Source organism: Triturus cristatus, chromosome 1_1 (genome assembly GCF_964204655.1).
Source record: "Triturus cristatus chromosome 1_1, aTriCri1.1, whole genome shotgun sequence".
In the NCBI taxonomy this organism is placed as follows: Eukaryota; Metazoa; Chordata; class Amphibia; order Caudata; family Salamandridae; genus Triturus; species Triturus cristatus.
The window spans coordinates 1,198,086,611-1,198,102,658 of NC_140579.1; the positions used below are offsets into that span (position 1 = coordinate 1,198,086,611).

General features: G+C 46.2%; 1 protein-coding gene across 3 annotated transcripts in view; it reads left to right on the forward strand.

The window, feature by feature from the left end:
• LOC146871825 (ATP-dependent chromatin remodeler CHD8-like) overlaps window positions 1–16,048 on the forward strand; it is a 3,469,548-nt gene that overhangs the window by 208,580 nt on the left and 3,244,920 nt on the right. For all 3 annotated transcript variants that reach the window (XM_085651762.1, XM_085651758.1, XM_085651757.1), the window contains one exon: window positions 8,051–8,380. In XM_085651762.1, coding sequence (XP_085507888.1) covers window positions 8,051–8,380 — 330 coding nt within the window. The remainder of the gene's footprint in view (window positions 1–8,050; window positions 8,381–16,048) is intronic.

A 16,048-nucleotide genomic window follows, 5' to 3' on the forward strand; every position in this document is an offset into this window, starting at 1 on the left:
TCGAGAAGAAGACTTCGAAGGAAGTAAGTGAACTGTTGACCTCAAAGACTAGACATGTCATGAAAAACTGACTCTAGATCCACAAAAGGAGCCTCGGCGTCAAAGCACTTGATGACTGCAGTTGCAGCCAAAGACAAACACTCCGTCGGATCCTTGGACAAGTACTCCGTGACAGCGAAGACCTTTGAAAGATCGAAGACCTCGAAAGAAGGTCACGAAAAAGACTCTTTGGCGTTGACAAAGGAGAGGTCATAACAAGCTTAAAGGGCCGGATCGGCGTCAGCAAGCACGAAAAGAAAGGCTAAAGGTCTTGATGCCGAAACTCACACGGTCGAGATGGAAAAGAAGAGGAAGAGGCTGGAAGTGAAATGGCAAGTATTTTACAGCGCAAAAAAGAATTTGAAAGAATTTGACGAAAGCTTGAAGCAATTCAAGATATCACCAAAAAGTTCAACGGAAGGGGAGAAGGTCATCAAGGAATTGCAGCCTCCAACGACACCCGAACCACTCGAAGAAGAATTCTTTGAAGAAGAGGGGGAAGATGAGGAACACACGTATGTGGGTTCGGCGAACTCCGAGGCTAAAGACCTGCCATGGCAAGATCTCCACGCCGAATCACCAGAAGAGGCTGTGGATACATATTCTTCGAGGCCCTCCTCACCAGATGACATTGGGATGTACAATCAGGTCATTAAAAAAGCAGCTGAAATGTATGGTGTGCAGCTGGAGGAAGAAAAACACCAATCATGTTTTCTGTTCGAGACTTTGAGGGCCAACACAATCAAGGGACCAATTCTTTCCTATACTACCAAGTGTATTGGATCAGGGAAAGGAGGCCTTTAAAGAGCCTGCAACATGCAGGGCAGTCACACCAAGAGGAGAGAAGTAGTACATACATTCCTCAAAGGACCCTATGTACATCAGAGGGTCTGTACCAGCAGACTCTATTAATTCCACAGTTAGGAAAAGAGCTAATGTACCAACCACAGTTTATCCACCACCAGAGAAAGAAAGCAAGAAGATGGACCTTGTGGGGAGAAAGGTAGAGAGACGTTCAGCAAACAAGTGGCGCATAGCTAATTCTAATGCATTTCTGAACAGGCATGCTTATCAACACTGGGAGGAAGTAGGAGACCTACTAAAGAACCTACCAGAACAGTTCCAAAGAAGGGCTAGCCACTTAGTGGAAGAAGGTAAAAACATTGCGAACACATGTCTGCTGTCAGCCCTAGATGCCTCCAAGGCGAGGGAAGGTCAGCCGAGTTGTGTTCAAGGTGCTGGCATATATCGGGGGGGGGGGGGGTGTAAGTAAAGCGGATTTATGCCGGCACCTTGGACACAACTCTGCTGACCTTTCCTCGCCTTGGATTCACTCCCGCAGCCCGGTTAATTCACCTTCCAGCCCGGCTTAATACTCTCCGCCCTCCATTGACTATTTCTCCACAAGACCTCATCTAAGCCCTGAACGCTGTTCCCTACTAGTGAAGCAACCTAGACGAACGGAGCGCATTCCTTGGACTCTCGCTCCCCATAGTGACCTCAGAGCACAATTCAAGAATTATGTAACCATCGACCTGATGATGACCTTTAGTTATACAGGTTGAAACGCCGTCGACTCCACAACGCCATTTGCGGCAATCAAAGGGTCTCTTTACAAACAATGAAATTGTACCCGTTTATTGTAAATACTTTAGTTTGACCCCCACTGTGTATAGTTTCCGCGCCGCCTCACGTTTCATAAACACTGGTGTCACTGCACCGTTTACTCACTGCAACACTTCCAGTGCATAATTGGTTGTTATGGCTACCGCAATTTAGTTGTAAATTTGTGCTTCTGTATGCAAATAACCTTTTCCCCTTACCTTGGTCTCCCTTGTCCCTTTCCTGTGCTTTGTGATTGATACAGTTTATGAACAGTCCCCTGTTTGATATACCAGTTGTCATTGTTCTATCGTTATATTACTTACCCGATCTCAACTGGGATAACTGGTTTACTCCCGTTTCATTTTTCCTCTGTCAAATGGTGATCGGCATCACTGAAAGAAGACACGCATGGCTGCGAATCTCAGGTTTCAAGCCAGAAGTTCAAAGCAACATATTAAACTCACCGTTCACTGGTGAACAACTGTTTGGAAGCGTAGTTGACGACAAACTAAACCAATTAAAGAAGGGCAACGAAACAGCAAGGTCAATGGGCGCCCTACAACTCAGGCATGCGCAGAGGCACCCAGCAAGAAGACCAGGAGGTAGAGGTAACCACCAACCTACTACCTCTCATCGAACATATCCGCAAACTTACCAAGCAGCAAGCCAGGGTCAAAAGCAAGGGCAGCAGCAGAACAGGCAGTATCGGCAAGGAAGGCAATCTTTTCGAGGGCGTCACCGTGGCAGAGGCCAGCCACAAAGAGGTGGGCCACAGACCACAACTAAGTGACTCCATTCCAAAGCTTGCACACTCACCGAGAACACCACTGCGTGTGCCCACAAGGACTCGGCCTATACAAAAACAACATCCTGTAAGTTCACAGTTCCTCCAGCAGACTACACCAGTAGGAGGCAGACTCAAATATTTCCTCCAAAAATGGAAGGACATCACTTCGAGCAAATGGATATTAAACATAATACAGTATGGTTACTGCATGGAGCTAAGCAAGCAACCTCCAAACAAAAGACCAAACAAAAAGATAAATTCCAAAAGGGAATTATCTCAACTACTCCGAGGTGCAGGAGCTTCAAAGAAAACAAGCGATGGAGCATGTATCACACAAGGAAAAGAACAGCATTTACTCCACGTACTTCCTAATTCCAAAAGTAGACGGAACATTGCACCCAATATTCTAAACAAATTCATAAAAACACAAAGATTCAAAATGACTACTGTGCAAGAGGTGATACCGCAATTACAAAAAGTAGATTACATGGCAACCATAGACTTAAAGGATGCATACTTACACATCTCTATGAACAGAAGACACAAAAATCTATTCAGATTTGTTGTCAACAAGATGCACTACCAATTCAAAGTGCTGGCATTCAGCCTGAAATAAGCACCAAGAGTGTAAAGTGCCTAGTAACAGTAGCCGCTCATCTGAGTAGACAAGGAATTCATGTTTACCCGTACCTAGACAACTGCTTAGTAGAAGCAAGCACCTACAGTCATTGCAAACAGCAAGTACAACAAGTGATAGAGACACTAGTTCAGCTCGTTTTTTCAATATATTAGGAAAAATCTTCGCTGGAGCCGGAATAAATAAAGGTGTTCTTAGGCGCACAAATAAATACAGTGTTAGGAAAAGACGTTCCCAAGCAAAAAGAAGAGATTAGCCTTACTGAAGGAGACTCCTCTATACCAGGATGGGCATCCTCTGACAGTGAGAACCGTGGGGAAACTACTAGGAATGATGGCTTCATGCATTCATTTAATTCCCAACATTCGATTACACATGAGACCATTTCAGAAATGGCTCCAGACACAATGGTCACAAGCAACAGGGAGTTGGGAGGATCTAGTGGTTGCCACGCATACAGTTCATCAGGAGATAGCATCGTGGAACAAACAAACATACCTAGCACAGGGCATACTTTGCACACAACCAACCCCAACAGTGACCATAACAGATGCTTCCCAGATAGGATGGGGAGCGCATATGAACAACCTCAAAGTAAGGGGATTGTGGCCACAGCAGGATGCAGTGAAACTCATCAATATCTTGGAGTTAACAACAGTGTTCTTAGCCTTAAAAGCCTTTCAGAAAGAGCTCTACAGAAAGAAGGTGTAGATACAGACAACACAACCACCATGTTTTACATAAACAAGCACGGAGGAACTCCGTCTGTAGCACTCAACTTTAGCTCAAGAACTCTGGAGATGGGCAATTCCAAAGAACATAGACATGATAGCAATACACCTACCAGGAAAGGACAATGTAGAAGCAGACAGACTAAGCAGACAAACGTCCTCATTCCACAAGTGGGAACTGAATCAATCGGAACTCCAAAAGATTTTCAGGAAATGGGGGACTTCACAAATAGACCTATTTGCAACCCCCACAATGCAAAATGCCAAAGCTTATCATAAAGGCAATCCTGCAATAAGTCCCTAGGGAATGCGCTATGAATAGACTGGTCCGGGATATTTGCTTATGCTTTCCCCCCCGATACCACTACTCCACAGGGTGATCAACAAATGCAATATCAGCCAATTGACAATGATTCTCATTGCACCACTGTGGGCCAGATAGACTTTGTGCTCAGAGATAATGGAGATATCTCGGGTAACAATGCACAAATTACCAAAAAAGCAATACTTACTAACAATTCAAAACGGAAAGGTACCTCACCCAGAGCCCTAGAGCTTCAGCCTAACAGCATGGCTCCTGAGGACTTGGAATTTGGGCATCTCAAACTGCCAGAAAGCACAATGGCTGTTCTGACAGCAGCTAGAAAGCCAACAACAAGATGTTAAACAGCAAAATGGAAAATATATACACATTGGTGCCTTGAACATCTTTCAAAAAAGATCACAGGAGAGAACAGTTCTAAAGTACTTGACACATTTACTACAGAGTAAACTAAGCTACACATCATTAAAAGTACAATTAGCAGCAATTGTAGCGTATTCAAGAATTGAAATGGGGAAATGTTTCCTCACTTCTCATGTATTCAGAAGGTTCCTAGAAGGAGCGAAAAGAATCGCACCTCCAAAAATGGTGCCAGCACCCACATGGAACCTAAATATAGTTCTTGCACAGATGATGAAAGCACCATTCGAACCACTACACAAAGCAATGCCACAAATGGTCACACTAAAGAGGGCCTTTTTAGTGGCAATAATCTCGAAGTAGAGTTTGTGAATTACAGGCGCTAACACTACAGGAACCCTACTTCAAAATAAATAATGACAAGATTGACATGAGAACCGATCCAAATTCTATGCCAAAGGTGGTATCAAAATTCCATGTAAACCAGACTATAAAAATACCAAGTTTCTTTCAAAATCCAAAAACGCAAGCAGAGAAATCTTTGCACACGCTTGACGCTAGCAGAGCGGGCATGTATTAAATTGAAAGAACCAAGGAATACTGGAAGTCAAAGCAATTCTTTTTATCGTTTGCTAATAGTTTTTTGGGAAGACTTGTAACCAAAAACACCATTGCAAGATGGATTGCGCAAGCCATACAGTTATGCCACAAGCAAGCGGAACATACATCTCAAGGTGCTCCACGGGCTCACTCAACAAGAAAGGAAGGAGCTACTGTCGCTTTTCTAACAAATACTCCAATTGAAAACATTTGCGTGGCTGGGACATGGTCATCAGTGCACACATTCACAAGACATTACTGTGTGGACATTTAAATGAATTAAGAAGCGCAAGTTGGACAAAAGTTCTTACAACATCTATTCACAAACCAACACTCCTCTTCCACCCAGCCTCCACAAGACCAACAAACCACTACCAGGTCTATGCACAGCATGTGAATTCAGAAAAGATTCATGCTGCAAAACGAATTGTTTCTAACCTGTCGGTGTCGTTTTGCAGCTTGAAGATTTTTCTGGATTCACTAGTGAACCCCACCGTCCTCCGCCTGGAAGGATGAGAAGAAAAAGAAAAAAACAAATCCGAAGATGGCCATCAAAGGCGGGATCTTCTGCAGGAAGCCCGTGGAAGTCACAAGAGGACACCCATGGACCCCCCCCCCCCCCCAAAAAAAAAGGAACATACAACAATTCTGGACCCAACCACTAGATGGCGAAATGATGCACAGCATGTGAATCCAAACAATTCTGCAAGCTGCAAAACTACACCGACCGGTAAGAAACTATTCGTTTTGGATGTGGGGGCGGGGGAGATCCTAATGCGGCAGGCCACCCAGAGTCTTCCCAAGCAGCGGTGTTGGGCCCCAGGGTGAGGTCTTCGGTCTTGTCTGAGTTGAGCCTGGGGCAGGTGTCTCTCATCCATGTGGCGAGGCCTTCATCTCGTCGTGGATGTTTTTCTGGCGATTGTATGCTTGTTTGTGAGGGAGAGGATTAGCTGGGTGTCGTCATCTTAGGAGATGATGTTGAGTCGGGTTCCTTACTATGGCTGCGAGCGTAACGGTTGCTGCGAGCCTATGTTCTTCGGCTTTTGATGGCATGGGTGTGTTTCATGCCTTAACCATTGTCATCGAGAGGACAACCTTCTCTTCTTGTTTTGATGTTGTGGGGAGTGGGTTTGGACCAATTGCTCTGCCCAGGTCTCCTCAGGCTCTATAAAGAAGTAAGAGGATTGAGTTCCTCTTATTTTTAGTCAGGCTGGGTTCAGTTGGGCATATTTGCGGCAGAGGTCTCAACTGTCCCTTGAAACCAATGAGAGAGGCCTGTCGATAGTGCACTGCCATCAAACAGTCTAGGGAGACAATCTCCCTGCACACTTCCATATCCTAGTGCCTAGCCTTACTGGCAGTTTGCAGGACAATTTCCCTGAAGGGGGCAAATGTAGTCACCCATTGTTCCCTTTTCACTGTAAAGAAAGGAGACAGACTCTAGAACACCGCCAAGTCGGAAAACCTGTTTTCTATGTATTGTGGTGCTGGGCCCTTCAGGGCTTCTGATAAGCCAACAATATAAATATGAATGCCGCTAGAGCGACCTTCCGCATCCTCATAACCCCATCAAATGTTGTAGCTATGTAATTGATGGAATTGCTTGACGCTTTCATAGTTCTAAGGTCAGACAACGTCTGCGTCTAATTGCAGACAGGACAGGGATTCTTCAAAAATCAGGAAACATGGGAACTTTCACTGTCTAAGACTGAGAAGCCTGCCACCTCCATTATTCTAGATGGAGGCAGGGCCTTCATAAGATGGAGTAGGAGCTTAGGGGCCCTACGTCAGCCTGAGCTCCTCACTTCATCGGGGCCACTCCCCTCTTCTGCGGTTCCACTACCTGTGCCTTTAGGGAGTGATGATCCCCAGCCCCCCTCACCTCATTTTGCTACTTACTGGGCAAGTTTTATTCTGGCTGGTAAAGGAGGACCGAAACCTCCACCCCTCACCCCTTTATATCCCTATACCCACAGGTGGCCTACCTCGTGGGCCCCGGCGTTCAGCTGGGCAACCAATGCTATGATCTCCTCTGGTCTGCAGATGTGGGGTCAGTGATGGAACCCCGTCTCCTGCTCTACTCCCAGACCTGCAGGACATCACATAGAGGAGAGTGAACAAACTGTTCTTTGTTGTGTCTACCTTGGTGTAAGCTCAATCCACACCCCACATTATTTTCCTCTAGTTAATGGTATGAGAGGTTGACATGTTTTCCTTGATTACTTCTTTCTTAGTGCACATTAACATTCTGCTTCTGTCACTGGTCTGCCTCTCTCATGCCCAGGTCCTAATGCCATTTTATTAATGGTAGCTTCCTTGGGTGCTATTGTCACCTTTACTGGTGGGGTATTTTGGTAGTTTAGAAGTCTTTGATGCCTAACGTATTCTAAATTCTATTTGGTCAAGAATTCATCTTTGTTCGTTCTTGGTTGTCCACACATTCAAGTTCTTAAAATTGTAGTTTAGAGGTAAGTATGTTTTCACCATATCGGATCACAAAGTGTTACATGATGTGTCAAATGAACAATGGAATATTTGCTTCTGGACTACTCTCCTTACCCATCAACCATCTCACATGAGGAACTTGGTCACACTGATGATTGCAATAGTATCATAAGTATGTGGTAGGATAAGATGTTTTTTGCAAATAAAATGATCAGGAAAGGTTTTTAAATCTGAAAGAAACCAATCTGCCCAGGTTGATTGTGTAGAAAAGGCTTGGATATTCATTACGCTACTTAGCAAAACAAGCTATACCAGTAAGTGAAAACTAGGCAAACATTTATGACTACTTGTAACGCATGAAGGACATACTGTGAAGAACTTTTTATGTGTATGAGGGTTTAATAGGGTGCCCACCTTTTAGATTTACAGTATTTCTTTCTGCCGACCTCATTCACTTGATTTTCTTTGATGTTACAACTTAGTTAAATTTCCTTTTCTCTTAGTGTAATTCTTTGTCTTTACAGGGTGAGCCTAAGAGGATAACCCTGGTACTGCAACAGCCTCCCCAGGGTGGGCAGGGCGGCCCAAGGCAAGTGATGCTAGGTGGCATGCCTGGCAAGATCCTGCTGCAGAGCAATCAGCTGGCTGCACTGACTCAGGCCAAGAATGCCCAGGGTCAGCCTACTAAGGTGGTGACCATCCAGCTTCAGATGCAGCAACCACAGAACTCTTCTCAGCAGCCACAGAAGTTCCAACTGGTGCAGCAGGGCTCTTCACAGAACGTGATGCGCGCTCCTTCTGATCAGCAGGGTCTGCGGAAAGCTGTGCCCCTCAAAGTTGTCCTACATCCTCAGGTGAGGTGACTACTCTTCGGCCTTTCTGTCTTATTGTGTGCATTTCTAACATGCTATAAGAATTCTTTCCGGGACCATGGTGTAGCTCAGCACTTTGTAAAAAAGGATAGAGGCCACAAATCATGCAGTAATGCATTCTTGATCTTTATTTCTGCAACGCAAAATCTTTCTTGTGTTAAGATAATTAAATTGCTACTGTTTGAATAAAACGTAATTCTATGTGGCCATGTTCTTACTATTTAGGGACTTTTAAGGACCTCTTACTTTTGGGTTGCTAGCACTGCCATGTCATTTGCTGTTCATGCTACGAAGTCTTGTAGCAGAAGTTATGTTTTGTAAAAGTAATTGATTTTGACATCTTTAGGATGTACTTGAAACATTGTAGTTTTATGTAGTAAACTGACTGCAGAAAAAAAATCCTGTCCAATGTTGTTGTTTTGGCTTATGTGGGTAATGGTTTAATAAAGGAAAATGTCAAAATGTTAAGAGGCAATTCAGCTATTAGATTTTTAAATCTCTTTTTTTTAACTTCCCATATGACTTCTGAAATCACTAAACACCTAATCAATGATGTTCTCATATAACTAGCCATCCCACCATAGCCCTAATTTATAACATTGATCATATACTGCCTCCATGACCAAAAACTATTTCATCTTTGAAAGATGAATGCTAAGCTAGGAGTTGACTTGGCAGGATGTACCTAGTAAAGTATACTGCTACTCACCTTCTTGCTCTTGAGCCGGTGTCTATAATACAAAGCAAGTTGATGTTAATGGGTCCCTCCTTAAACCCTGTTTACCCATTTCTGATTTTTATATCAAGACCATATAAGTATATTGGCTGAGCCTTATGTTTTTTACTCTTGACATTAAGACTGTCTTAGTTTATGAGCCTGGCTGGTCCTTGCTTTCTTACAATAAAACCGCTCATACAACTATGTAGCACATCTTTGAGGCGGCATAGTTTATCTAAGTAGGTGATGGTGAATGAATACAATCTGTCTTTATGGGCTTTGCATAGTGTGCAACTAGTAATTCTACTGGCCATAAACTGGGACACAGTAACTGGTTGCCATGCTCTGGAGCACACTAACACTAATTCAAGTGCCCTGGGGGCTGGAGGAGTCCTGAGATTCATTTATAGTTTTAGGACCTGCATGCTATTAAGCTATTTCCTAGAGGAATTATTTTTCAGGCACTTCACCGTATTGAAGCTGACCTGCTACTCCTGAAAGACCTTTATCCGCAAAGCGTTTCTGTTTGACTAGTTGAGTTGGATAATGATGGTACACATTTTGGCCATCCAAAAGCATCATGATGTATTTCTACTTGGAGCTGTGTACAAGACTGGGAAGGTCAACCTATTGCCATTTTTACTGCTTCCAACTCTTATCAAACAACTGCTGTACTCCATTAAGATTTGGTTTACATTTGGATTTCAGCAAAAGAAATAGGACTCCATTATGTACACTACACCATATAATCTCTGCACCGAAACCTTTCAGGGCTCCGTCCGTCACCATGCTATTGTTCTGAGCTGTAGGAGATGCAAACTAGAGGGTAAAACTAGTGTTCAAATGGTGGTATTGTTTTAGGAGGTCTGTTTGTTGCAAACAGTAACATGCTTCTGTTGTAAATGCCATATTCCAAGAAGGAGAGAGTGAGAAGTGATAGAGTTCGCTAACCTTCCCAAACATCTAACCATACAAAAACTGAAGCAAGCCCCTACTGTGCTTACTCTATCTCTCCATGCCAGCCCAAAGGGATCTCCCTGTGGTATTAAAAGGGCTCCCACCGACTGGAATCCCAATTGTCATGCTTCATCACACAGTCCTCATCCAGATGCTAGTGTTTGTGAAGGGATTCAACCTTGTTATTGGGTGGGATCTTAGATTTAAAATGATCTAGGGTGTCCTGAGGGTTAATTTTATGTTCGAGGCATGTGTGCTATAGATACACATGCTTTGCATACTCCTGCCATCTAGTGTTGGGTCCGGTTGTTTGCAAGTTTTTCTTCGAAGTAGTCTTTCCTAGTCACGAGGTAAAGGGGACTCCTCCTTTCAGTGATCGTCCGCATGGGCATCGACTCTATTGTTGGATTTTTTTTTTCCGCCATTCGGTTCGGACTTGTATTGCTGTGCTCCGGTTTGAAACTGTCCCTCGGGTTCTCCTCTGTGCGCAATCCACTCTACCCTTGACAGTTTTGTTATCGTGCGTGTTTTCCTCTATCTGCGTATCCATTCGATCGGGAAAGTCTCCTCTTCAGTCGAAAACATCATGGATGGCCTTTGTGCCTAGCCTCGTCGATCCACCCCTCTGCCAATGGAACGGACTCCGTTTCAATTCTATCCCCGGCGCTACTCAAAGTATCCTCGCAACGATCTACACCAGGACTGCAACTTGTGCTTATCACTGGAGCACAAGGAAGAAAACTGCGAGGACTGTCGTTTGTTCAGGTCAAAAAAGACTCTTCGAGATCGTTGGGCTCGACTACAAGAAATGCAGCACCAAGGCACTCAGCAGACTCAGGATGTCTTCGAAGAAGAATCCAAACATGAAGAAGCAACAGCTGCGGAAGAAGAGGAGGCCTTCTCGGTCCCAGAATCAGATTCCGACCTCAAGATCGAGTTGGAGTCAGAAAACATCCCAGCAGGACAGGTTGTCGTGAGTACGAGAAATCCTGTATCCCAAAACTATCTTTTACCAAACATAAGGCTTAGGCACCACCTCTGCCTTCGGGCCTTGGTCGGCACCAAGGTGACGTTTCTGACGCCCCGCCAGAGGGCCCGGCACCGAAACAAGAGGTGAAGCCTTCCAGCTCTGGATCGAGCCAAGACCGATAGTCTTCAGACCCGAAATGTTCTGCTCCAAAAGACAAATCTGGGTTGGAGCCGAAATCCTCAGTTGTGAAACAAAAGTCCGCTTCGAAGCCGAAACCTTCCACTTCCAAGGACAAGTTAGGTTCAGCACTGAAACATTCGGCGCCAAGATCAAAAGAAGATATTCCAGACCCCCTGGAACCAGCCTTAAACATTATGAAGGACAGATTGGATCCAAAGTAGAAAAAGCTTTACATCAATCCATAAACTGGATGTATATTACCCAAAATTCCTTTCAAGAGGATAGTCTGTTCAGAAGACACTGGATATAAGATACCCCTTATGAAGAAGGACATTGCTACAAGTTCTATCCTTTCTACTTTGCCATCCCCTCCACCATCTTCCCCTTTACCAATAGTGTCAGGCTCCTATCCATTACTCAGAACACCACAGGGATCTCTTCACACACAGCCTGCTTTAGGAGATGGGGATGAGGATGATGACGACCATGTTTCTTTTTACTACAAATCCGTGGGATGAGTATAATATTGATCCACCCATGGATAACGATTCAGACCTTTACCCTGAAAAATCTTCACCTCCTTATGATAATGTATCCTATCTGGAGCTCATTTCCAGAGCAGCAGCATATCATGGGGTTACACTGCATAAAGAGGCCTTAGATCGCGACTTTTTTATTTTGAGACACTTGGGCCTTCACACTGAGTAAGTCAGTCTCCCTATGTTAAAAGGCATGTTCAGACATGCAGATGGCATTTTTGAGGACCCTGTTCGTGCACAAATTTTAACACCTAGGGTTGATAAAAATATAACCCATCACCCTCTAATCCGTTTTTTATTAAAGGACAGCTCCCTCTAGATTCTCTGGTAGTTTCTAACTCTCGTAAAAGAGCAAACTCACTGACATCTGGGGATGCACCTCCTCCAGTTTAGGAATCGAAGCTTATTGATGCATCAGGTAAAAGGGTAGCTGCTCAAGCTGCTAATCACTGGTGCATTGCCAACACACAGGGCCTGTTAGCTAGGTATGTCAGGGCACACTGGGAGGAGATGGAAGGTCTACTTCAGTCCCTCCCAGAAGAGCACAAGAAAAAGGCACAAGAGCTAGTTCAAGAAGGAAAGCTAATGTTTGAGGCATTTGAGCTGCAGATTGTACACTTTTGCATAGATCGCCATCTGGTGTTGGGCCCGGATGTTTGCAGTTTGTTTTTGTTCTTGGACAGTCTTTGGAAGTCACGAGTTCGGTGACTCCTCCTTCGGTCCGTACTGCGCATGGGCTTCGGCTCCATCCTCAGATTGTTTTTTTCCGCCATCGGGCTCGGATGTGATACTTCGTGCTCCGGCTTCGAACTTTTCCAGTTCCAGCCTCGACGGAAAATCCTCGTCCATCGAGATTCTTCATCAATCATCTTCTTCATCTCTCTTAGAGGCACTTTCTCCATTCCACACATCGGCACCGGCCTTCGGGCCCTCCTCGACTCCGGTCCCGGCCGATGGAAAGGACTCCGTTCAAAAAGTGCCCAAAATGTGGGTCTAAATTTCCCCACACCGACCTCCATCAGGTGTGTAACCTTTGCCTCTCTCCCGAACACGAGGCCCGAGACTGCCCCGCCTGCAAGTCTTTTCGATCGAAAAAGACTATCCGGGATCGAAGACCTCGACGCACCATGGCGCACTCATCGACCTCTGCTCCACCGGACATCTTCGGAGACGACACCGGTGCTTCGGGGCAACAACACACCGAGCAGGAGGAAGATATCGTCAGCGCTTCCGAGGCCGACGACTCCGACCTGGAGGACATCACACCGGCGCAGAGGGTCGTGAGTACTCTACCCCCTCCCACCCCCGCGCCCATATTGAAAGAGACTCCGGTTACACCTTCGCCTCCGGGCCTAGGGAAAACCAAACATACAGCTTCTATCACCCCACCTTTGGGCCCGGTGTCGAAGCATCACAAGTCTCACGGCGGCTCGGGCTCGAGCCAGCCTACTCCTGGTGCCGACAAACACCGTTCGGCACCGAAGAAAGTGACACCCAGTTCGGCTCCGAAGCCACCGGTGCCGAAGCCTGGACTCTCGGTGCCGACAAAACACAAGCATAAATCCCTCGGCACCGACGCTCCCGCGCCGAAGCCTACCTCGACACCGAAAAAACCGGAGGTTCCAAAAAAGCATGGCGCAGAGAAACCACCCAAGTCCTCGGCTCCGAAAACATCGGCGCCAACAGACGATTCGGTGCCAGCGGAACTATTTACACCTGATCCTTCTCAAAAAACCTTAACAAAGGATCCAAAGACTGGGCTCTTGATTTTGTCTATCAAGAAAAGACGTCTTGACAAACCAGCTCCTCCTCCACCGCCAAAACGGAAGGACTCTGCCACATCTCCTTTCAGAGTGCCCTCCCCACCACCTCCTACATCTCCTCCACCTCTACCACCTCCTCTCCCTCCCAGGTCTCCACCACCCTTACCTCATCACTCCCCAACCCCGTCTCCAGAACCTGATTACGGGGATCCAGATTATGATCCAGCGGACGCCCCGCTGGACCCCACACCCCCAGGGACCCCAGACCCATGGGAGGATTACCAAAACCCTGACATACCAGATGTGCCTCAGGATGACATCTATCCATCCAGGCCATCTCCCCCGGAGGACTCACTAGGGTTTCACCACTTAGTGCAGCGAGCAGCACACTATCGTAGAACTACATAGCGAACCAGTTGAGGAAGATTTCTTACTGGATACGTTTGATATTCAGGATAAATCTACAGCCATCTTGCCCATGCTTAAGGGTGTTACCAAACATGCAGCAGAGGTGTTCAAGGACCCAGTCAGGGCCAGGGTCTTAAACCCCCGAATAGAAAAAAAGTACAAGGCAGCCCCCACAGATCCTGCATACATTAAAGGACCTGCTCCTTTTTAGATTCACTAGTTGTGTCCACAGCTAGAAAGCGGTCCAACTCCCAGTCATCAGGTGAGGCTCCACCGCCAGATAAGGAGTCAAAACTCTTAGATGCGTCTGGTAAACGCACTGCCTCGCAAGCCGCAAACATATGGCGTATTGCGAATACACAGGCGCTGCTTGTGCGTTATGACAGAGCACACTACGATGAGCTAGAGGCTCTTATGCAACACCTCCCAGAGAAACACAAACGTAGAGCTCATGACCTAATACAGGAGGGTAAGCTCATTACTAACACCTCCATTAAATGTGCCCTTGACGCAGCGGACACTGCTTCTAGAGCTATAAATACTAGTGTTCTGCTTCGCCGTCATGCCTGGCTCAGGATCTCAGGGTTTAAGCCAGAAGTCCAGGCATCCATACTAAATCACCCCTTTGACCAACACCACCTATTTGGGCCAAAGGTGGACGAAGCATTAGAAAAAATGAAAAAGGACACGGACACAAAGTCTATGGGGGCATTACAATCCCAAACCCCTAGACGCTCCTTTCGGCGTTCGTCCTTTCGTAGCACAGGCAGAGGTTACTCCACCGATACTGCCTCTACCTCCTACAAGTCCCCTCCTCAAACTAACTTCTCAAAGGGCTACCAAAGAGGTGGATACAGGGGCAACAACAATAAGGGCAGGGGCAAAACCAACACCACCCGTTCTGCCACACCGCCCACACAATGACTTCCCCTCGCTCTCCCCAGACCATCCCACTCCGGTCGGGGGCAGACTACAAAACTTTATTCACATTGGTCAGGGTACTATCTCGAACTAACATCTACCCCACCCAATATTCCACCAAGGCACCGTACAATGTCACAGGAACATTCCACAATGCTCAAACAGGAGGTGATCTCCCTCCTCCAAAAACACGCTATAGAGCAAGTCCCCGTCAATCAGCAAAATTTAGGGGTCTACTCTCTGTATTTTCTAATACCAAAGAAAGACGGGACCCTGCGGCCCATTCTGGACCTCCGGCCTCTAAATGCATACATACATTCGGACCATTTCCACATGGTCACCCTCCAACAAGTTCTCCCACTCCTCTGTCAGGGAGACTTTCTCACTACATTGGACTTGAAAGACGCATACTTTCATATTCCAATACACCCTTCTCACAGGAAGTAACTCAGGTTTGTGGTGGACGGTCAGCATTACCAATTCAAGGTTCTCCCCTTCGGGGTCACAACCGCACCACGGGTGTTTACCAAATGCCTAGCGGTAGTAGCAGCACACCTCAGACGCCAACACATTCACGTCTTCCCTTACTTAGACGACTGGCTGATAAAAGCCGCGTCCTACAACCAATGTGTGCAACATACAAACAGCACCATCCAACTGCTCCACCAGCTAGGCTTCACGGTGAACTATCAAAAGTCCCACCTCATACCATCTCACACAAAGCAACATCTCGGGGCCACTATAGACACCTCCAAGGGTATAGCCTATCCCAATTCAGCCAGAATCGCAAGCATACAAGCCTTGCGCCAAACATTCATTGCTCTTGCATCTTCATAGTGCCCCATGCAAGACTCCACATGCGTCCACTCCAAGAGTGCCTAGCACGGCAGTGGAACCAGGCCCAGGGACAGCTGACGGATCTGGTGTTGGTGGACAGCCGCACCCATCACTCTCTGCAGTGGTGGAACACCACAAACCTTTCCAAAGGGCGGCCGTTCCTGGACCCGGTTCCTCAGGTGATTCTAACAGCGGACGCATCGCTCTCCGGCTGGGGAGCGCACCTCCTACACCTCACAATGCAAGGTCTATGGACGCCACAGCAAAAGTCGCTCCACATCAACCATCTGGAGCTATTGGCGATCTTTCTAGCCCTAAAATCCTTTCAGAAACAAATTTCAGCCAAAGCAGTCCTCA